Below are 16593 nucleotides of genomic sequence, written 5' to 3' on the forward strand. Positions count from 1 at the left end.
GGTGGTTTTGGCCCCTAAAAAAAACCCCCCAAAAAAAAAAAAAAAAAAAACGAATGGCTTATTCAACAATGCTTATGTTGTTCCTCAGTGTCTGGTAGGTACATTTTAAAGCTTTACTGGATACGCCACAAAAGGAGCGAGAGTGACAGTGGCGGATTCTCAACGACAAACAAGTTTGAAGCCTCGGGTCCATTTGTGTGCCTACGTGTGTTGTGTTTGTGCAACTCTGTGGGCACGACTCGCTGAGCCGGCCACATGGCAGCTAAACTCGGTCCCCTCTGCAGCCTCGAAACCAAACTTCACAGTTCTGAACACTAGCTCTAAGAAAGGCCTGGCACCGCTCCCTTCATTCCACAACACGGAGTCATAACTCACAAAGCCGCACCCCACAGCGCGCGCACAGCTACACAACACACAGGCACAACTACACGCGATGAAGCCCAAAGCGGGAAAATAAACAATCCCTGTTGTGCATCAATGTTCATATCAGAGGACTTTTCAGGTTATTCTCAATCGTATCTGCCCTTTCATCTTTCTCCATGAGCTCATCACCCTCCCTCGTCCTCCCTCCTTCACCTTGCTAAGCTGCCGTTCCTCTTGGGAATCTGCAGCATTCGCTGGGCGTTTTCCAGCCGCATACTTTATTGGATATTTATCTACCACTCACAGGATAAAAGTAAGAATGTGCTTCCCCAACGACAGCGGTAAGATCATGGAAGCGAGCAAGGAAGGAAAAACCCGATGAGGTTGGGTATGAAAGAATCATAAATCCTGGCTTGATTTGTCAAGATCAGTTGCTCAATTGTTGTTGGCTCACGCGACGCAGTCGAGCGTGGTCACCCTCCCCCCGAGCCGCCACCCCCACCAACACTAATTTCAGCATTCTGAACAGTAGAACGGAGGGAATGTTTGTGTCCTTTGGTGTGAATCACACTGAAAGGAAACATTTCCAAATAAACTCCGGTTGTCAAAGCAGACATGTAGAATAAACATCACAACCCATTTGGATGCAACATGAGGAACGTTTTGGGCAAATTAACATTTAACTAACGCATCTTGCCAAAGTCACTGTGGGAAATGGTGGGAACGGGGGAGGGAATATGCCTTGAAATACCATGAAAGTTAAATGTAGATCTGGTCTCTCGGTTACCGGGTGATCCACACAAAAATATACGCACACAGCAACGCATGCTGAGCTTCAGTTGTTGGGTGTTGAGAAGTGTGTTATTTCCACGTGGCTGAGCTCAGCTTGACTGGCGCATGTAGAATTTGAGTAAGTCATCGTGAAAGGCCTTTAAAAAGACGATGCAGACATTTTTATGAGACAAAATGACCATGTCTGCCTCGCTGCACTGGTCCCCCGTGTTTCTGCGGCTCAGTCATTTACCTTTGACTAAGACCGCTCTATGTGTATTGGATCAAAAATCAGACGCTTCTCCTTGGAGACAGGGGCTGGTTCCATTGTTTACAGCCCAGGACCGGCTGTGAGCGCCACAAACTTCCCGATTATTTTCTCCTAAGAGGAACCAGAATAGTTCCTCTGTAGTAAGCTGTGGCAATAAGGACCACCCAGTGACTTACCCTGCTCTCAAGGAGTTGACTCACACAACTATTTCCACGGTTACACTTAAAAGCCTCCAAGTATTAGTCTCGCAAACACATTCAAAGAAGAATCACGCACTAAAAATAAAACTGTCAAACCCATGAAATGGATGAGAACCTTTTAGTGTACACCGAGTGGAGAGGTTTACGCAAGCAAGCCAGACAAAATGTTCAAAATCTTAACGGCGCAGTCTTCATTGTAGAGAGAATCATTCGCGAGCACCCCCTACAATCGCAACTCATCCGATTTTATCACGAAAATTCAGCCACAGTCCAAGATTATTCATGCACGTACATCACACAAGACTAACACAACCTGTGGTTTTTCGAGTCCTTGTGTGTTCCAACATGCTGTTTACATACCCTTCAAAATGGACGTTAGACTATCGCTCTGGATAGGAGACACCGTGAGCACCCTGAAACGATGCATTGGCACTATGCAGTACGGTAGATGTCTATCCAGTAGTCTATGCACCACTGGTCAAATATCATAATTTTGGGCTATAAAAAAATACACAATTAAATTAATGTGACCTATACAACTCAATTTAAAATTACTTTCAGTCTTGGTGAGGGGAGGTTAAAATCAATAACTGAGAAAATGTGGTTGCACAAGTGTGGATTTGTTCCAAATTAACCAATCCCATTTAAACTCAAAATAAACAGAGGCCGCACCTCTACCGTTTTTTATGTAGACTAAACATATACTTAACAATTGTACCTGGATCCAGATGATTGTATTTTGTACAAACACTTGACCAAAAAAAAAAAAAAAAAAAACTGAGTGAATCCAACACATTTATTTTTCAGTGTACTCGCGGTTCACAATACTGACATGTACTTTGAATGGTCAATGCAAACAGTGAAGTCTCTCAATACTCCAAACAGGGATCCTTGCATTAAGCATACACTGAGAACAATATTTTCAGCAAAAACTGAACAGAAGTTGCCAATAACAGTCGCAACGTAAAATGTCTGCCCTCTGGCTTCAGCCGCGAGGGCGCTGATAGTTAGTCCGTTATATGGTCCGTGTTAATTCGTGACACGCTTTCGTAGATGTCACCATGAAATGAAGAGATCAAAGAGCGATCATCTCATTTCTCTCAAACATTTCTGCTACTTCTTGCCACACTCCACTGTCATTCTGATTTGTGCCTTCGATGGAATTTCTGGTGGGAGGCGTGAGGAGCTAGCTGGAAAGCATGATGCGGACACCTTCATGCTTCACTATAAGTATCTCGTTCTTGAAGTCATGAGCAGTGTTTTGTTTGCTCCAAACATATGTCCAAAAAGTTTCCACACCCAAATTTCCCAATAAAACGTGTTATGGTCTGATGAAACCAAGTTTCATCAATTGAGTTAGACACGTTATAAATTACTCATATTGGTCACGGTTTTCTATCTGACCAAAACCTGGAATTGGAATGGAAGAATTGAATGAGAACTCATAATTGTTCACACACTATCTTGAAATAAACAGCAAAAGTGCTCATATTAGGAATTGGTAGGTGTTGACTGTCAAGAGTTTCCCATTCCAAAGCTTGAGGACGTGCATTCCAGTGCGAAGCTGTGTGTACTCTGGTTTTTTGAAACCAGGTGAGGAGAGTGAACGAAGCACCAAGCAATGGCAACTGCATGAAACTGTATCGAAGTACAATGGAACATGTTGGAGAGAATAAGACAAATCTGGAGGGACATATCACTAAATGGCATTTATGTCTTCATATGTTGAAGAAAAAGAGAAAGGGAGAGTCACTTTTTTGTATGAACAGCTTGTTATTCAAAATCCTAAAAAAAAAAAATAATAATAATTGAAAAGTGAGCTTTAAAATTATTCAAAATCCTTTAAAAAAGTGTGTGGTGAGAAGTGAGCTTCAAATTGCGCTTATGAATTTGTCAGCATTTTTTTCAGTGGGAATCAAGCCACAAGATGCTATAGCTTCAACTGTACTGAATTCGGTTGTTTTAATGTCTCTCGCTAAACACGCACGGAAACTAAGTAGCTTCAAACGGAACCTACAACCGATGTGATCCTGTTTAAGGATTTCAAAAGCATCTGAGCGGGCACTGACATCAAGGACATGGTCACCGAATGTGCATATTTTAAAGAACATATACGGTCCTATGCCTTTTGTTCACATATTATGTTTAAGATGACTGAAAACGGTCTTGTTAAGATACTGTGTTTTAAGTATTCCGTCTCATAGAGGGCCTGGTAACTTCTCTTCACCATTTGAGTCACAATGGCATCAATGAAATGATCCACCACCCTGAATCATTGTAGCACCATCTCTCTAAGAAACAATGACTCATCTAATTTTGTTTGGTTTTGTCTACAGTTTGTGTTTCTACTGTGTGAAAGTCCGCATACATTATTACATTATAGCATCACTAAAACAACAAACCTAAGACTTCTCCTCAGTACTGTAAATTTAACCGCTCAATATATTGACTTTATTATTATTATATTGTTGCTTTTTTACAGACTTTTCTTAGGACTGACACTGAGGATTATTTCAATAATCAATTATTAAATCAAATTTTATATATTAGTGAGAGCTTTTTTTTTTAAAATTCAACACAAAAGATAATCAGCCCACACTACATAAAGTGCATAACATTTACTATTGCAACAACCAACCAGAATTCTACCTTTCTCCACAATGCGATTTTAGTGAAGGTAAGCCATTAAAAAAAAGTTTCTTTTGCTAGATGTGAAAGTTTTAAATCCAACTGAAATTCGTTCACAGAATTGTAGTTAAGGTAAGCCATTTCAAACGACAGTAAAAAGTAAAACAGAAGCAGATGTTTCTTTTCTAACGGGAGCTGCCTTCAACACGGGAATTTGGTAATGGGAATTTTCTGTGCGATTCTGAGTTCTAATTTTAATACAAACAAGTCGCACCTGAGTATTCTGTAAGTGTCAGGACAAGCCAGACTATGAAAATAAAAAATGCAATTTATCGTCCAAAAATTAGTCCAAATGCAACAATGAGTGAGATTTTTTTTAAAACATTTAAAAAAAATACCCATTGATGAAAAAAAAAATCTCTCTTCGAACTTTAGCTAATGTGAAGGTCCATTTTGGGAGTGGGGCTGGCAGACTGATTGCTGTGGATAAAGCACTGCCAAGAGGGCGTGGAAGAACATACAGGCAGCCACCTTTGTTTGGACTAGGATGAGCTCAGTTTAACCACGAGGACGTTCACATCTCGAAGCTGCGGTGCCTCACGTGGCCCAGCATAGCAATCAGTGATCAGCTGGATATCGTTAGTCAGTATCTGCAAGGGGGAAATAACACATTATAAAGGTCCTTAAAAAGCAGTTAGTTTTGGGTTGTTTCCCCGTCTGCCTTCACCAGACAAGCAGCTGTTTACCTTTGCTATGTGGAGTTTTTTTATGTAGCACGTGCGCACTTGTAACATCGACACAACCGTTTTGAGGATAGAACTTCACATGGAGGTGTACATCGTGAAAACGCAAACTGGATAAAAACTGCACTCACGACTAAGACTCAAGTAGTGTTACTCTCGAGGAGTTTACAATACCAGCACGTGAAACTCAGACGGAGCTCAGGGTGAACAAGCTAGCTAATGTGGAATACTGATTCAAGAGTTCAAACCATACTGAAACAGGTATTTTCAGGAAGCTTAGAATGTGAGGAAAGAGTTCATTTTTTCGGGGTGTTTTTTTTTTTTTTTTTTTTTTTAGAACTACAATGTTTATACGAACACAGGAACATAATTTTTTTTATGTTAACGTTTGTTGGCCAAAGTGGTCAAAATCAGTTCTGTATTGGTATGCCATGTCAATTACAGTGGTCAATATATTATGCTTCCTTAAAATCTATTGATTATATTTAAATATATGAATATATATGGGTGACTCACTCTACAAAGTCCTGCTTTCCTGCCAGTGTTGTATTGAGCAGAATAATGCTACCTAGTGGACTAGCCATAGAACCCCCATATATTGTAAGAGATAAATTCTAAAATATCTATCCATCTAAACTATTTGAAAATCCACAATATACAGAGTAGGTGTCAAAAATAATCGATTAATTGACAATCATCAAATTAAGTGTCAACTATTTTCATCATCTTTTAATTGTTTAGAGTCACGGGAATCCACCGATTTCAGCCTATCAAATGTTCTCTGATTTATGTCATCCGACTTAACTCTTTCATGCACCCTGTAACCTGATAACATGATTAGTTGTCCACTGTAGTAAACGCTGTCCCTGAAAAGGTTAAAGCACACTGATTACGTGATGTGTTTAATCAAAATACATCATTCGTAAACATCTGCTTTTACTTTGGAAATCAATGATCACGTTTTAGACCAAACCAGTAAATGAATCACAATAAATTTACAGCAGTCAGTTCTAATAGTTTGGTTACAATAGTTCTGTGTGGAGTTTTGATGTTCTTCCCGTGCCTGCGTGGGTGTTCTCCGGGTACTCCGGTTTCCATGCACCAAAGTTTAATTGAACACTCTGAAATTGTGCCTGGGTGTGATTGTGAGTGTGAATGGTTGTTTGTCTATCTGTGCCCTCTGATAGGCTGGCTACCAGTTCAGGGTGCACCCGCCTACTCACCGAAGGCAGCTGGGATAGGCTCCAGCACCCCCAGCGACCCTTGTGAGGATAAGCGGATCGGAAAATGAATGAATGAATGAAAACACATTTTTTTTCCAAAACACTTTGTGAACACATTGGAACACACAAAATACCGCGAGATATATAAAATAGTCTACATAAGGTACCGTCTGTTAGATGTTTGTGCCTTTAAGAGGCGGGGCCTGGTGGGGTGTGACTTCAACGACTCTGCTTGTAAGTTTGAGTGTGTGAGCGATGGCTCACAGCAGCTCCTGCCTGAATGTGCTCATTGTCTTGATGTGTTAAACTACATAAAATGTTCTCCCAGCATTCATTCAACAGCTAAAATATGTTTTTTTTTTAGCAATCAGTATATCTAGTTGAATAACTGACAAAGATATCAAATGACACTTTAATTTCAACTCTCCTGCAAATTGATTCCAGACAGCATCATACAACAAGACTGATATTATCTGACTTTTGTCTGAAGCAAAGTCCAGGGATAAAGTATCAGGCGGAGAGAATGCAGAGAGGTAAGTCTATACTAGCATAAATAAAGAAGAAAAAGTGACACGAGTGAGCTGACTGAGATTCGGATGGTAATGCAAGTTGCCGTGCCGCGAGGCCACTGTAGCCATGCAGCAGCATGTCTACAATGAGAACAGCCTGCATTCCTAAGAGATTGATAATTACCCACCAAGGACTCCTCTGGCCAAATTTACTTGCACCCTCCCACCGTCTCCGCCCCCCCCCTCCACTCCACACCACCACCCAATTCTCCCTTTCACCACCTGACTGCATCCCTCACTTCCACGCCTCACATCCCCTCATGCACATGAGTGCAAGAGACTAGCCACATGCCGCAACAAGTCAAAGGATAGCGGCGGGGCCATGACTCACGAGCAGATAACTGTTCGCTAACATGAACTGTTACAGAGTTTCTCCTTCATCAAACGTTATCCAGGTCGATTTTCTTGGTTTTTGCCACACCGTTAATTACAATGGCTGTTAATACCTAAAGGACTAGGTTCCACAAGAGGTGTTGAGAGATTTACATTCAAAGCATTGAGACTCAGCCCTCACCATACGCGTTATTACTTGCTAGCAAAGTGAGAGACTTGTTTCGCGTTCACATTTTACGGTGGTTAACTTCTTTTTTTAAGCTGTGTGTAATTGTGTTTTGTGCTATCTATACGCTGCGTTTAAAATCAAATTCTATTTCCATGCGTCATTAAAATTAAAACTGGGTGCTTTGCATTTACGTCCTAATGGTGACTTTTTCAAGTTAAGAAGTCTCTTACTTTAGTCCCTGTAATGTTTATGATTTTTTTTTTTATATCAACAGTTTTGCCCTGGGACAGATCATTTCTATTTCGATTATTTACCTTGGAAAAAATGATTTGGAAATTATTAAAAAAACTATTGTGGAGTATATCCAGCACAGATTGTGTTGACCCTTCGAGGTTCCACTCTACATTAGCTTGGTACCATTCAAAGTATTACTTTTGTACCTTTGACTTCACATTTAATACAGAGCAATGGTTAAATTTCAAATTGGTGTAAATTTCTTGTTAGAATTCTTAGTGTGCTTGTTTTAGTGTGTGTGTGTGAATATAAACATGTTTCCTCTACTATAATGGACCCCGTAAACTTGCAGTTTAGCACTTGCAGATTCACCTTTTTTTCCATTTTTTCCCCCCAATTTCAAATTTCATTCGTTTGTTTTTCTTGTGGTTTTTTTTTCTTTTTTGGGGGGGAGGCAACCCCCATTTTTGTGGAAAATGCATACTGGAGGTTTATCACTGATTGCTTTTTGAATAATTTTTTTGGGGGGGTTACACAGCCCCCCCTTTTGCATTTCAATGGGCATCAATTAATATGCGTTTTTCCCTATTCATAGGGCACCCGTTTAAAAAATGTACTCAACACAGTTTTATTTACTTCTTTTGGCGGCCAATATCCGCTCACGTGTGCAGCCAAACTTAGAGGAGTCACTCACGCCATGATGGACGAACACTTTCACTAGTTTTACTTTCAGTTTCGCTTGCTTGATGCTTGTTGGAGAAATCGAAATGTAAACTTCAATTACTGTTTTGAACACCATCTTTCAGTCTGAAGTGTTCACGATGACAACTTCATAAAATTCTATCAAACACATGTGACGTAAACATAAATCAGTAAATCACAAGTCAGATTAGGATAATAATTCACACAAATCTGTGGCTTTAATGAATTCCATTTTTTATGTTTCATCTAACTATGATCTATAAACCTTTGGACTCCACTTCTGAAGCACTGAACTCATCTAGTAAATAATTGGAAAGAAAGAAAGAAAGAATGAAATAAATAAATAAACAAACAAACAAACAAACACACACACACACACACACACACACACACGCATACACACACACACACATACATACATACATACATACATACATGTAAAGAATAAAGCCTACCAACTGAAATGAAACAGTGACTACATTTAAATGAAGTCAATATTTAGGTTAAGGTCAAAATTCCTGTTTCGGAAATATTTGGGATAACCCATTGACATGCGTGAGTGGACAGAGTTACTCCCGCATTAAAATGCTAGAATTTAAACGGGCGAATAGACAACATTGTGACGCAAATAGACATCATTTACGCCTGTTACTACATTCAACATTTTCACCAAAAATAACGTGAAAATGCTGTGGAGAAATCAATGTATTCAGGTTAGGTGAAGTATAGCAAGTAAGCAGGATGCTGCGCATACACTTACTTCCTGGACTAAAAAGTATATCAACAGTTTTGCCCTGGGACAGATCATTTCTATTTCGATTATTTACCTTGGAAAAAATGATTTGGAAATTATTAAAAAAACTATTGTGGAGTATATCCAGCACAGATTGTGTTGACCCTTCGAGGTTCCACTCTACATTAGCTTGGTACCATTCAAAGTATTACTTTTGTACCTTTGACTTCACATTTAATACAGAGCAATGGTTAAATTTCAAATTGGTGTAAATTTCTTGTTAGAATTCTTAGTGTGCTTGTTTTAGTGTGTGTGTGTGAATATAAACATGTTTCCTCTACTATAATGGACCCCGTAAACTTGCAGTTTAGCACTTGCAGATTCACCTTTTTTTCCATTTTTTCCCCCCAATTTCAAATTTCATTCGTTTGTTTTTCTTGTGGTTTTTTTTTCTTTTTTGGGGGGGAGGCAACCCCCATTTTTGTGGAAAATGCATACTGGAGGTTTATCACTGATTGCTTTTTGAATAATTTTTTTGGGGGGGTTACACAGCCCCCCCTTTTGCATTTCAATGGGCATCAATTAATATGCGTTTTTCCCTATTCATAGGGCACCCGTTTAAAAAATGTACTCAACACAGTTTTATTTACTTCTTTTGGCGGCCAATATCCGCTCACGTGTGCAGCCAAACTTAGAGGAGTCACTCACGCCATGATGGACGAACACTTTCACTAGTTTTACTTTCAGTTTCGCTTGCTTGATGCTTGTTGGAGAAATCGAAATGTAAACTTCAATTACTGTTTTGAACACCATCTTTCAGTCTGAAGTGTTCACGATGACAACTTCATAAAATTCTATCAAACACATGTGACGTAAACATAAATCAGTAAATCACAAGTCAGATTAGGATAATAATTCACACAAATCTGTGGCTTTAATGAATTCCATTTTTTATGTTTCATCTAACTATGATCTATAAACCTTTGGACTCCACTTCTGAAGCACTGAACTCATCTAGTAAATAATTGGAAAGAAAGAAAGAAAGAATGAAATAAATAAATAAACAAACAAACAAACAAACACACACACACACACACACACACACACGCATACACACACACACACATACATACATACATACATACATACATACATACATACATACATACATACATACATACATACATGTAAAGAATAAAGCCTACCAACTGAAATGAAACAGTGACTACATTTAAATGAAGTCAATATTTAGGTTAAGGTCAAAATTCCTGTTTCGGAAATATTTGGGATAACCCATTGACATGCGTGAGTGGACAGAGTTACTCCCGCATTAAAATGCTAGAATTTAAACGGGCGAATAGACAACATTGTGACGCAAATAGACATCATTTACGCCTGTTACTACATTCAACATTTTCACCAAAAATAACGTGAAAATGCTGTGGAGAAATCAATGTATTCAGGTTAGGTGAAGTATAGCAAGTAAGCAGGATGCTGCGCATACACTTACTTCCTGGACTAAAAAGACCTAAAGATTCCTTACAAATATGATAGACCATGTGCAGCGTACAAACTAATATCCCGCTCAAAGGAGGTAACCCAATCGTGTTTATATGACCCAATGTTCAGGAAAAGGAGTAATCCGGGGGTCATTCGGGTTTTTAAAAACCCGTATAAGAGCATATTCATGTATTCGGGTCTGTTTGCGTGGCCTTGCAAGCCTGAATACTGCCAATAGTCAGGTTTTAAAAGTGTTATTGACCACATGTAAACATCGTCAGTGTTTTGTTTTTTTCTGGCTGGGGGTTACAAATTGCAGTTTTGCGTTATGAAAATGGCATTCTTCTAAACGGCTGTGTTGATTTGAAATGAATTAACTGTTCGGTCGCACCTCACTGACACCACAAGATAGTCATTAGAATCTTGCCTGCATTTCCTGAAAAATCCTCTCATTTGTCCATGTTGTTGGTACGCATGTACACCACTTCTGAATAAAGCCCTCAAAACGAAGTTCCTCCAATCTACCGTCAAATGAAGAATGTAAAATAATTTTAAGCACAAAATTTTGGAACGCACGCCTACCCATGTTTGTGTATGCCAAATATTGTTTGCGATAAGAAGCCACCGATGAGTTACTCATCAGCTAAGCCTATTGATCAACAATGTCACTCTTCAGTCTTGAGTTTCTTTCCAAGCTGAAGCAAACACACACTTAATCTACATCCAAACATATGATCATAAGTGTTAACTATTGTAACACAACCATAGTTGTTCCCTTAAACATCTCCTGAACCATTAGGGCAAAGAAGAAAAAAAGCTTTCACCTCAGCAGGTACCATGTTTCTGTCTTCTCCCCAGTCGGCACGTCTGTGTTACAGTCTTGTCTCAAACTTTATACTGTGTATCTCTGTTTCAAGCCAAAGCATCTAATGTGCCTGCGGTGATTACATAATTCACCTGTAATCTCCATGGCTACGTACATGCATGTCCCAGCATGGCAGGGTGCAAGGGAAGGAGCACCAGTATGCGACACACCCTCTCTAAACAAATGGCTCTGCCTCAGCCTCACCTAAAGCTACAAGTGCACAAGCTAAAACACAAAGGCTTTTCCTTCCTGTGTGACTGAACTGTTGGTAGTTTGTTTTTCTTTTGGATTTTAGTGGGGGTGATTGGATTAGGACCTCAACTTTCAAATTTCAAAGTCCAGAGAGGTATCAGACAAACATGGGAAGTTATCTCTGTCAGGTTAATCAAGTAGGAATCCGTTTAGCATATAACAATTCGTACAGCATACAACAGCATTATGATGTAAACACACACACACACACACACACACACACACAAAAACAATCACAAGCAGTGGAAAAGTACTCCCACTCAATATATTTAAGTAGAAGTACCCGTACTTGTGCTTTAAAAAAATGGTAAAAACAGATTAACCAAGTAAAAGCAGAATAGGCAGACTTTGAAATGCACTTGAACACAAATCAGAAACTTATTTTTTGCTGCAAAATGCCCATTTTGATAAACTGGTGTAATTGGGTAAAATAAATAAAAAAATAAATGGATACATATATATATAAAAGGACTTCTCTGCACACAAAAAGGTTTCCCTATTTTATTAACTCGCTTGAGGGCTTACACAGAGAAGAAAAACAAGCTGTCTTGTGAACGCTATGGATTTTATGATAACAAAAAAAACATTTTCCCATAGCTTTGCCAATATTTTTAACAATGGAAAATGCTAATTTAGTTAAGATATTTTTGGGACAACAATATTTAGAGTGCCAAAAGCTTGTGTTTTTAGTCTGTCACAAACACAACGCATCCAATCCGAAAAAGTCTTGTAGCCAACAATGTAAAAAATTATCTTAAATCAGACCACTGGAAGGGAATATCTTGCATCTCCCAATCATCATCATCGTTAACGCTCCCCGGTTCTCCTTCTTCCATGTCACTCCTGTCCCTGTTTTTTCCACATTACAAAAGCCAAATATTTCAATCAAGCAAGATCCTGTCTGTTTACATTGCTTTCATGGCTTTGTCTTATCCGGATAACAAAAGTATCAGATGTATTTTCTCAAAATAACCAGTGGAAAGTACACCTATCTGTTTTTCAATGTGGGGAATTCACATTTAGAAAATGCAAATACCCAAGGGCAGCCATCTGAAAAAAATATATACTTTGGTACAGTAACTCAGTATTTGTACTTTGTTACTTAACACACGCACACGTCAGTGAATAGATTAAGCCATGTGTGAGAGCTCCACGCTGTCAAGGCAAACCAGTGATGGGAAACAACACAATAGCCTTCATTGTCATGAGCTCCGCGGCTGGGAGAAACGCGACAGGTCTTAAATTACCTTTACTTAGGATCCCTCAAGGCGAAGCTGAGCAAATGTCCCACACCTACTTTTTTCCCATACATGTCTCGACTCAACCTGAATCAATTTCTCACATTACACTTTTGTGTTTGAGCGTCACCACCTGAGCTACCATGGTAAAACCGATTTAAACGAGGTTTCAGTCAAACATTTGTGATTTTTTTTTTAAAGAAACAAATTAGTTCCAAGAACAGGAAATCATGTTTAACGTTTCCATTGCCATGTGACGCAGCGAAACTGAAATTCTCCTCGTAATTGACGACAAAGAAGATGACTACCGTGTTAAACTTCTGTGGTCCGGGTGGCTTGACGTCCCCTCAGCCCCTCTCCATTTGCAGCCTTTCTTTCCACTGTGAGTCCAAAAACTTTTCAGCGTCCCGAACAGGCAAGCTTCAGGTGAGACATTTTTTTGCAAAAGGAAAGAATCAGGAAGCTACACTGGATTCGCGTGTCGACGCGCTTGGTCGGGGGTCAACTCAAGTATTTGTATCCCAGCTGTCAGCCGTCTGAGGACGCCCCGCCGGGCCGCGGAGGGAAAATGGCTCGACGAGGTGGCGCTCGGGTGGACATGTACCGGCCCACCTGCAGGAGGCTGGCCGGCTGTTGCTCAGGTGTGGATGCGGCCATACGATCTTGTGTGAGAACGACACCTAGTGGCTAACATGGAAAAATACATAAACCATAGCTAGAAAGCTAGACAATTGTCGGGGTAGCAATATTCACAAATATCCAGTACAGTATTTATAAAAAGGGATATTAACCTTTCGGGTGAAATGTATAACAATACCACAACCTTTACAGGTGAACTTGGCCTTCATTAAACTTTTGAATGTACATGTTCAATAATTCATTACCTTAATGTTCTCTAGCCATGAGTTGAATGGCAAAATTATTGAAGTATTTTCGTGCATTTTTTCCAGTGATGCATTTTCCAAGATGAATGATACATCCATAAACAGAATAAGGAGCCACATCTACTGCCTTAGTACTGCAAATAAAAAGCTCCTTTCTCAATAGCCCTATCATCAATACAGTAGTATTATGTTCGGTAAAACAATGCTCCAAATTCTAGAATTAATTTCACCCAGGAGATTGTAATGTGTATGTATTTGTACATTTCATTTTCACGTAATTCGTGCAATAACGGGCAAACCATACCCCACTGTATTTGCTTTTTAAAATCAGTTCATTTTACTCATATGAGTATTTGAATTTTGGGCAGTTATCCTTCAGAAGGTAGGACTTGTTTCAAAGAAATATACAATTCTAAAGTAATGTTTTCAAAGTTTTAATGACAAAATGTCTTTACCGTTAAGTTTCATGATGTTTTCTGAAGGGCGACCAGCATTATATGGATCCTTACTATCAATTCCTAAAATTTTAATCATCAATAACTGAAACTGACTTTAAGTATGGCTGGGTTAGCGTTTGAAACATTTATTCATCAGGCATGAAAAAAAGTATTTTATTTATTTTACACTTATCTTTTCCGCTATTGCTCAAATTATGAAAACGACCCATATACGTATTACAGGGGAATACAGAGCATGTACAGTATGCCAGTCTGCAAGGAGCACTGACCCCGATTTTTGATCCCTCGTGGGGGTCTGACAGACTTTTAACCCAGGGATAGGGTTACCACACTGACTCTAGCTGTTATTAATACACGCAAAGTCGGCCTCTGTTTTGCTAACGGCAGAAACACAGCAGGGAGAGTCTCTCAACCGTGAACAAATTCGACCAAGCTACCATCTCTCTGGACTGCAATCTTCAAACTGAGTGAGTATCGGCTGAGGGTGAAATTACCATTAGTTGATTAATTGTTTTGATTTACAGTCATCACTCTATGGTAAGCTCATTGGCTTTAATTTTCCTTGTTATGCAAAATAACTTGAGTCAACAACCCAAACTGTGATCTAATCTTTGACATTTGATTGCTTTCATCATCATCTGACTAATGACAATTACAAAAATGCAACAGTGATTAATCAGTCTCATGTTTTGTTCATCTTGCAGTCACCATGGACAGTCACGAAAAGGCACCCACTGAGGAGCCACCCACACAACTCATTCAATTTCTTGAAGACATCAAACAAAGCGCTGATGATGACAAATTAGAGCACGACCGCACTTCTGAGATGGACAAGTCAGGCATGGAGAGTGTTGGACAGATGTTTGAACACTGCATCCAGCAAGTGTCCCTTTTGGAGATACGGAGAGAAGAGCTGATACAAGAGTTACTGTATCTGCAAGAGCCCATGATGCAAATTGTGGATCAGCTGAGGGAGAAGCTGAGGGAAAAGCGGAGACTGATCGCCCTGGCTCAGAGGGATCACACGGACGTATTTGAGGAAGTGCAGCAGGTGAAGAGGAAACTCTTCAACACAGCCAGAGACTGCATCCACAGCCAAGTGATGCTGGCTGAACAAGAGTATTGGGTGGCCCAGGCGGCACTAACGAAGGTCAGACACCAGCTGGGTGCTTTTAGGCTCACAGGATTAGGCTGCAGGTTATTCTTTTCTATATTCCGCAGTGTGTGTCATGCAATGAACATTGACCATGATCTGATCAGCGTGAGTAATTGTGGGTAATGTCGGGTCTGGCAAAGACCTGAGAATAATTAGCTTTAATTTGCAGGGGGGTTTTGTACAATTTCTCTTTCAGCCAAAGATTGTTCAATATTTCGCCAATACATAATGACCAGTAACAGAGTATTGATATCCAATTGAAGAGCTGACGCAAAGATTTACTGTGGTAATATTTTTAGGCTATTTTTCAGACTCATCTTTTCACAGGAGGAGCTTAAGGCCCAAGTCCAATGTCTGACCGAGGAGTTGCTTCAGCTTCAAGAGTCCCATCAAAAACATCTGAATTGTTTGAGGGATCAGGCCAAGAAGCCATGCAGACCGAGAGCCATGAGCGATGTCAACCTGTGCCGACAAGCTTCCGTCCGCCTCCAGCGCCGGCTCAGCGTCAGCATTCAGGAGTTGGAGAGCTGCTATGAGCCCCGACTCATCGCACTGCTTAAGAGGAGGCAGTTGGGAGAGAAAGCCTTGAGAGTAGGCCAAGAGCAAGCAGCGAGCTTTAGGGCCCAACTAGAGCCCCTCAAACAGGAGGTACGACGACTGGAGGAGCAGAAGACATGTCTGGAGCAAAGGATTAACCTGATGCAGCAGGAGAGAGAGGAAATGATCACACATCACAAGGTACAACACATCAACAATTAAACAGATATTATGGATGTTTTCATACACATAAAAATGTTTCTTTACCCAGGAAGTCGAGGAGGAAGTAAAACAGGCCCTGAGGAAACTAGTGCTGGACTTTGAGGTTCAAAAAAGACTAAAAAAAGATTTGGAAGCTGTCACCAATTATATTTTAGATGAGATGGCAAATCTCAGGTGAGTTCTAACAAGTTAAGACATTTTCTTGGAAATCATGTCAATACTCAGAAATGTTCACAAATCAAAGTGGGTTGAGTTAATACTTCAACATTATGTTGAGACATGACTTGATAAAGTAGTAATTTATATTTTTCCCCCACACAATACCTTGTGTGAATGAATTACAGGAGTCTAACTTGTACATATTCTATCTAGAGTCTGCGATGATGCTTCAGCAGAAGAACAGCCAAAGGATTCGACTTCGTGTGAATCCACGTAATGTCAAACATTTTTGCTTGAAATTTGTTTTATAAGGTAAATCAAATACAAAGCATGAACTCTGTTATTATAAGGACTACCATTCATTTTTTTTTTACATGCCATCC

The 16593-nt window shown here is 39.7% G+C and overlaps 2 protein-coding genes across 3 annotated transcripts in view; one reads left to right on the plus strand and one right to left on the minus strand.

The window, feature by feature from the left end:
* The window catches only part of LOC109526095 (uncharacterized protein KIAA1522 homolog), a 30841-nt gene extending 19471 nt beyond the window's left edge, over positions 1–11370 (minus strand). The window contains exon 1 of the mRNA XM_019887124.1: positions 11264–11370. Coding sequence (XP_019742683.1) covers positions 11264–11278 — 15 coding nt within the window. The 5' untranslated portion in view covers positions 11279–11370. The remainder of the gene's footprint in view (positions 1–11263) is intronic.
* Positions 11371–13234: 1864 nt separating this feature from the next.
* On the plus strand, positions 13235–16556 carry LOC109526100 (syncoilin). Of its 2 annotated transcripts, XM_019887134.1 has the most exons (6): positions 13235–13435; positions 14524–14603; positions 14841–15286; positions 15620–16030; positions 16101–16225; positions 16424–16556. In XM_019887134.1, exons 3-6 carry the CDS (start codon positions 14846–14848, stop codon positions 16485–16487), a joined length of 1041 nt encoding a protein of 346 aa, XP_019742693.1. In that variant the 5' UTR covers positions 13235–13435; positions 14524–14603; positions 14841–14845; the 3' UTR covers positions 16488–16556. The 2 variants fall into 2 exon arrangements, with proteins under 2 accessions (XP_019742693.1, XP_019742692.1); XM_019887133.1 differs by having other exon boundaries at positions 13235–14603.
* The last annotated feature ends 37 nt before the right edge of the window (positions 16557–16593 follow it).

Source organism: Hippocampus comes, unplaced genomic scaffold (genome assembly GCF_001891065.2).
Source record: "Hippocampus comes isolate QL1 unplaced genomic scaffold, H_comes_QL1_v1.1 scaffold176, whole genome shotgun sequence".
NCBI classification, from domain to species: Eukaryota; Metazoa; Chordata; class Actinopteri; order Syngnathiformes; family Syngnathidae; genus Hippocampus; species Hippocampus comes.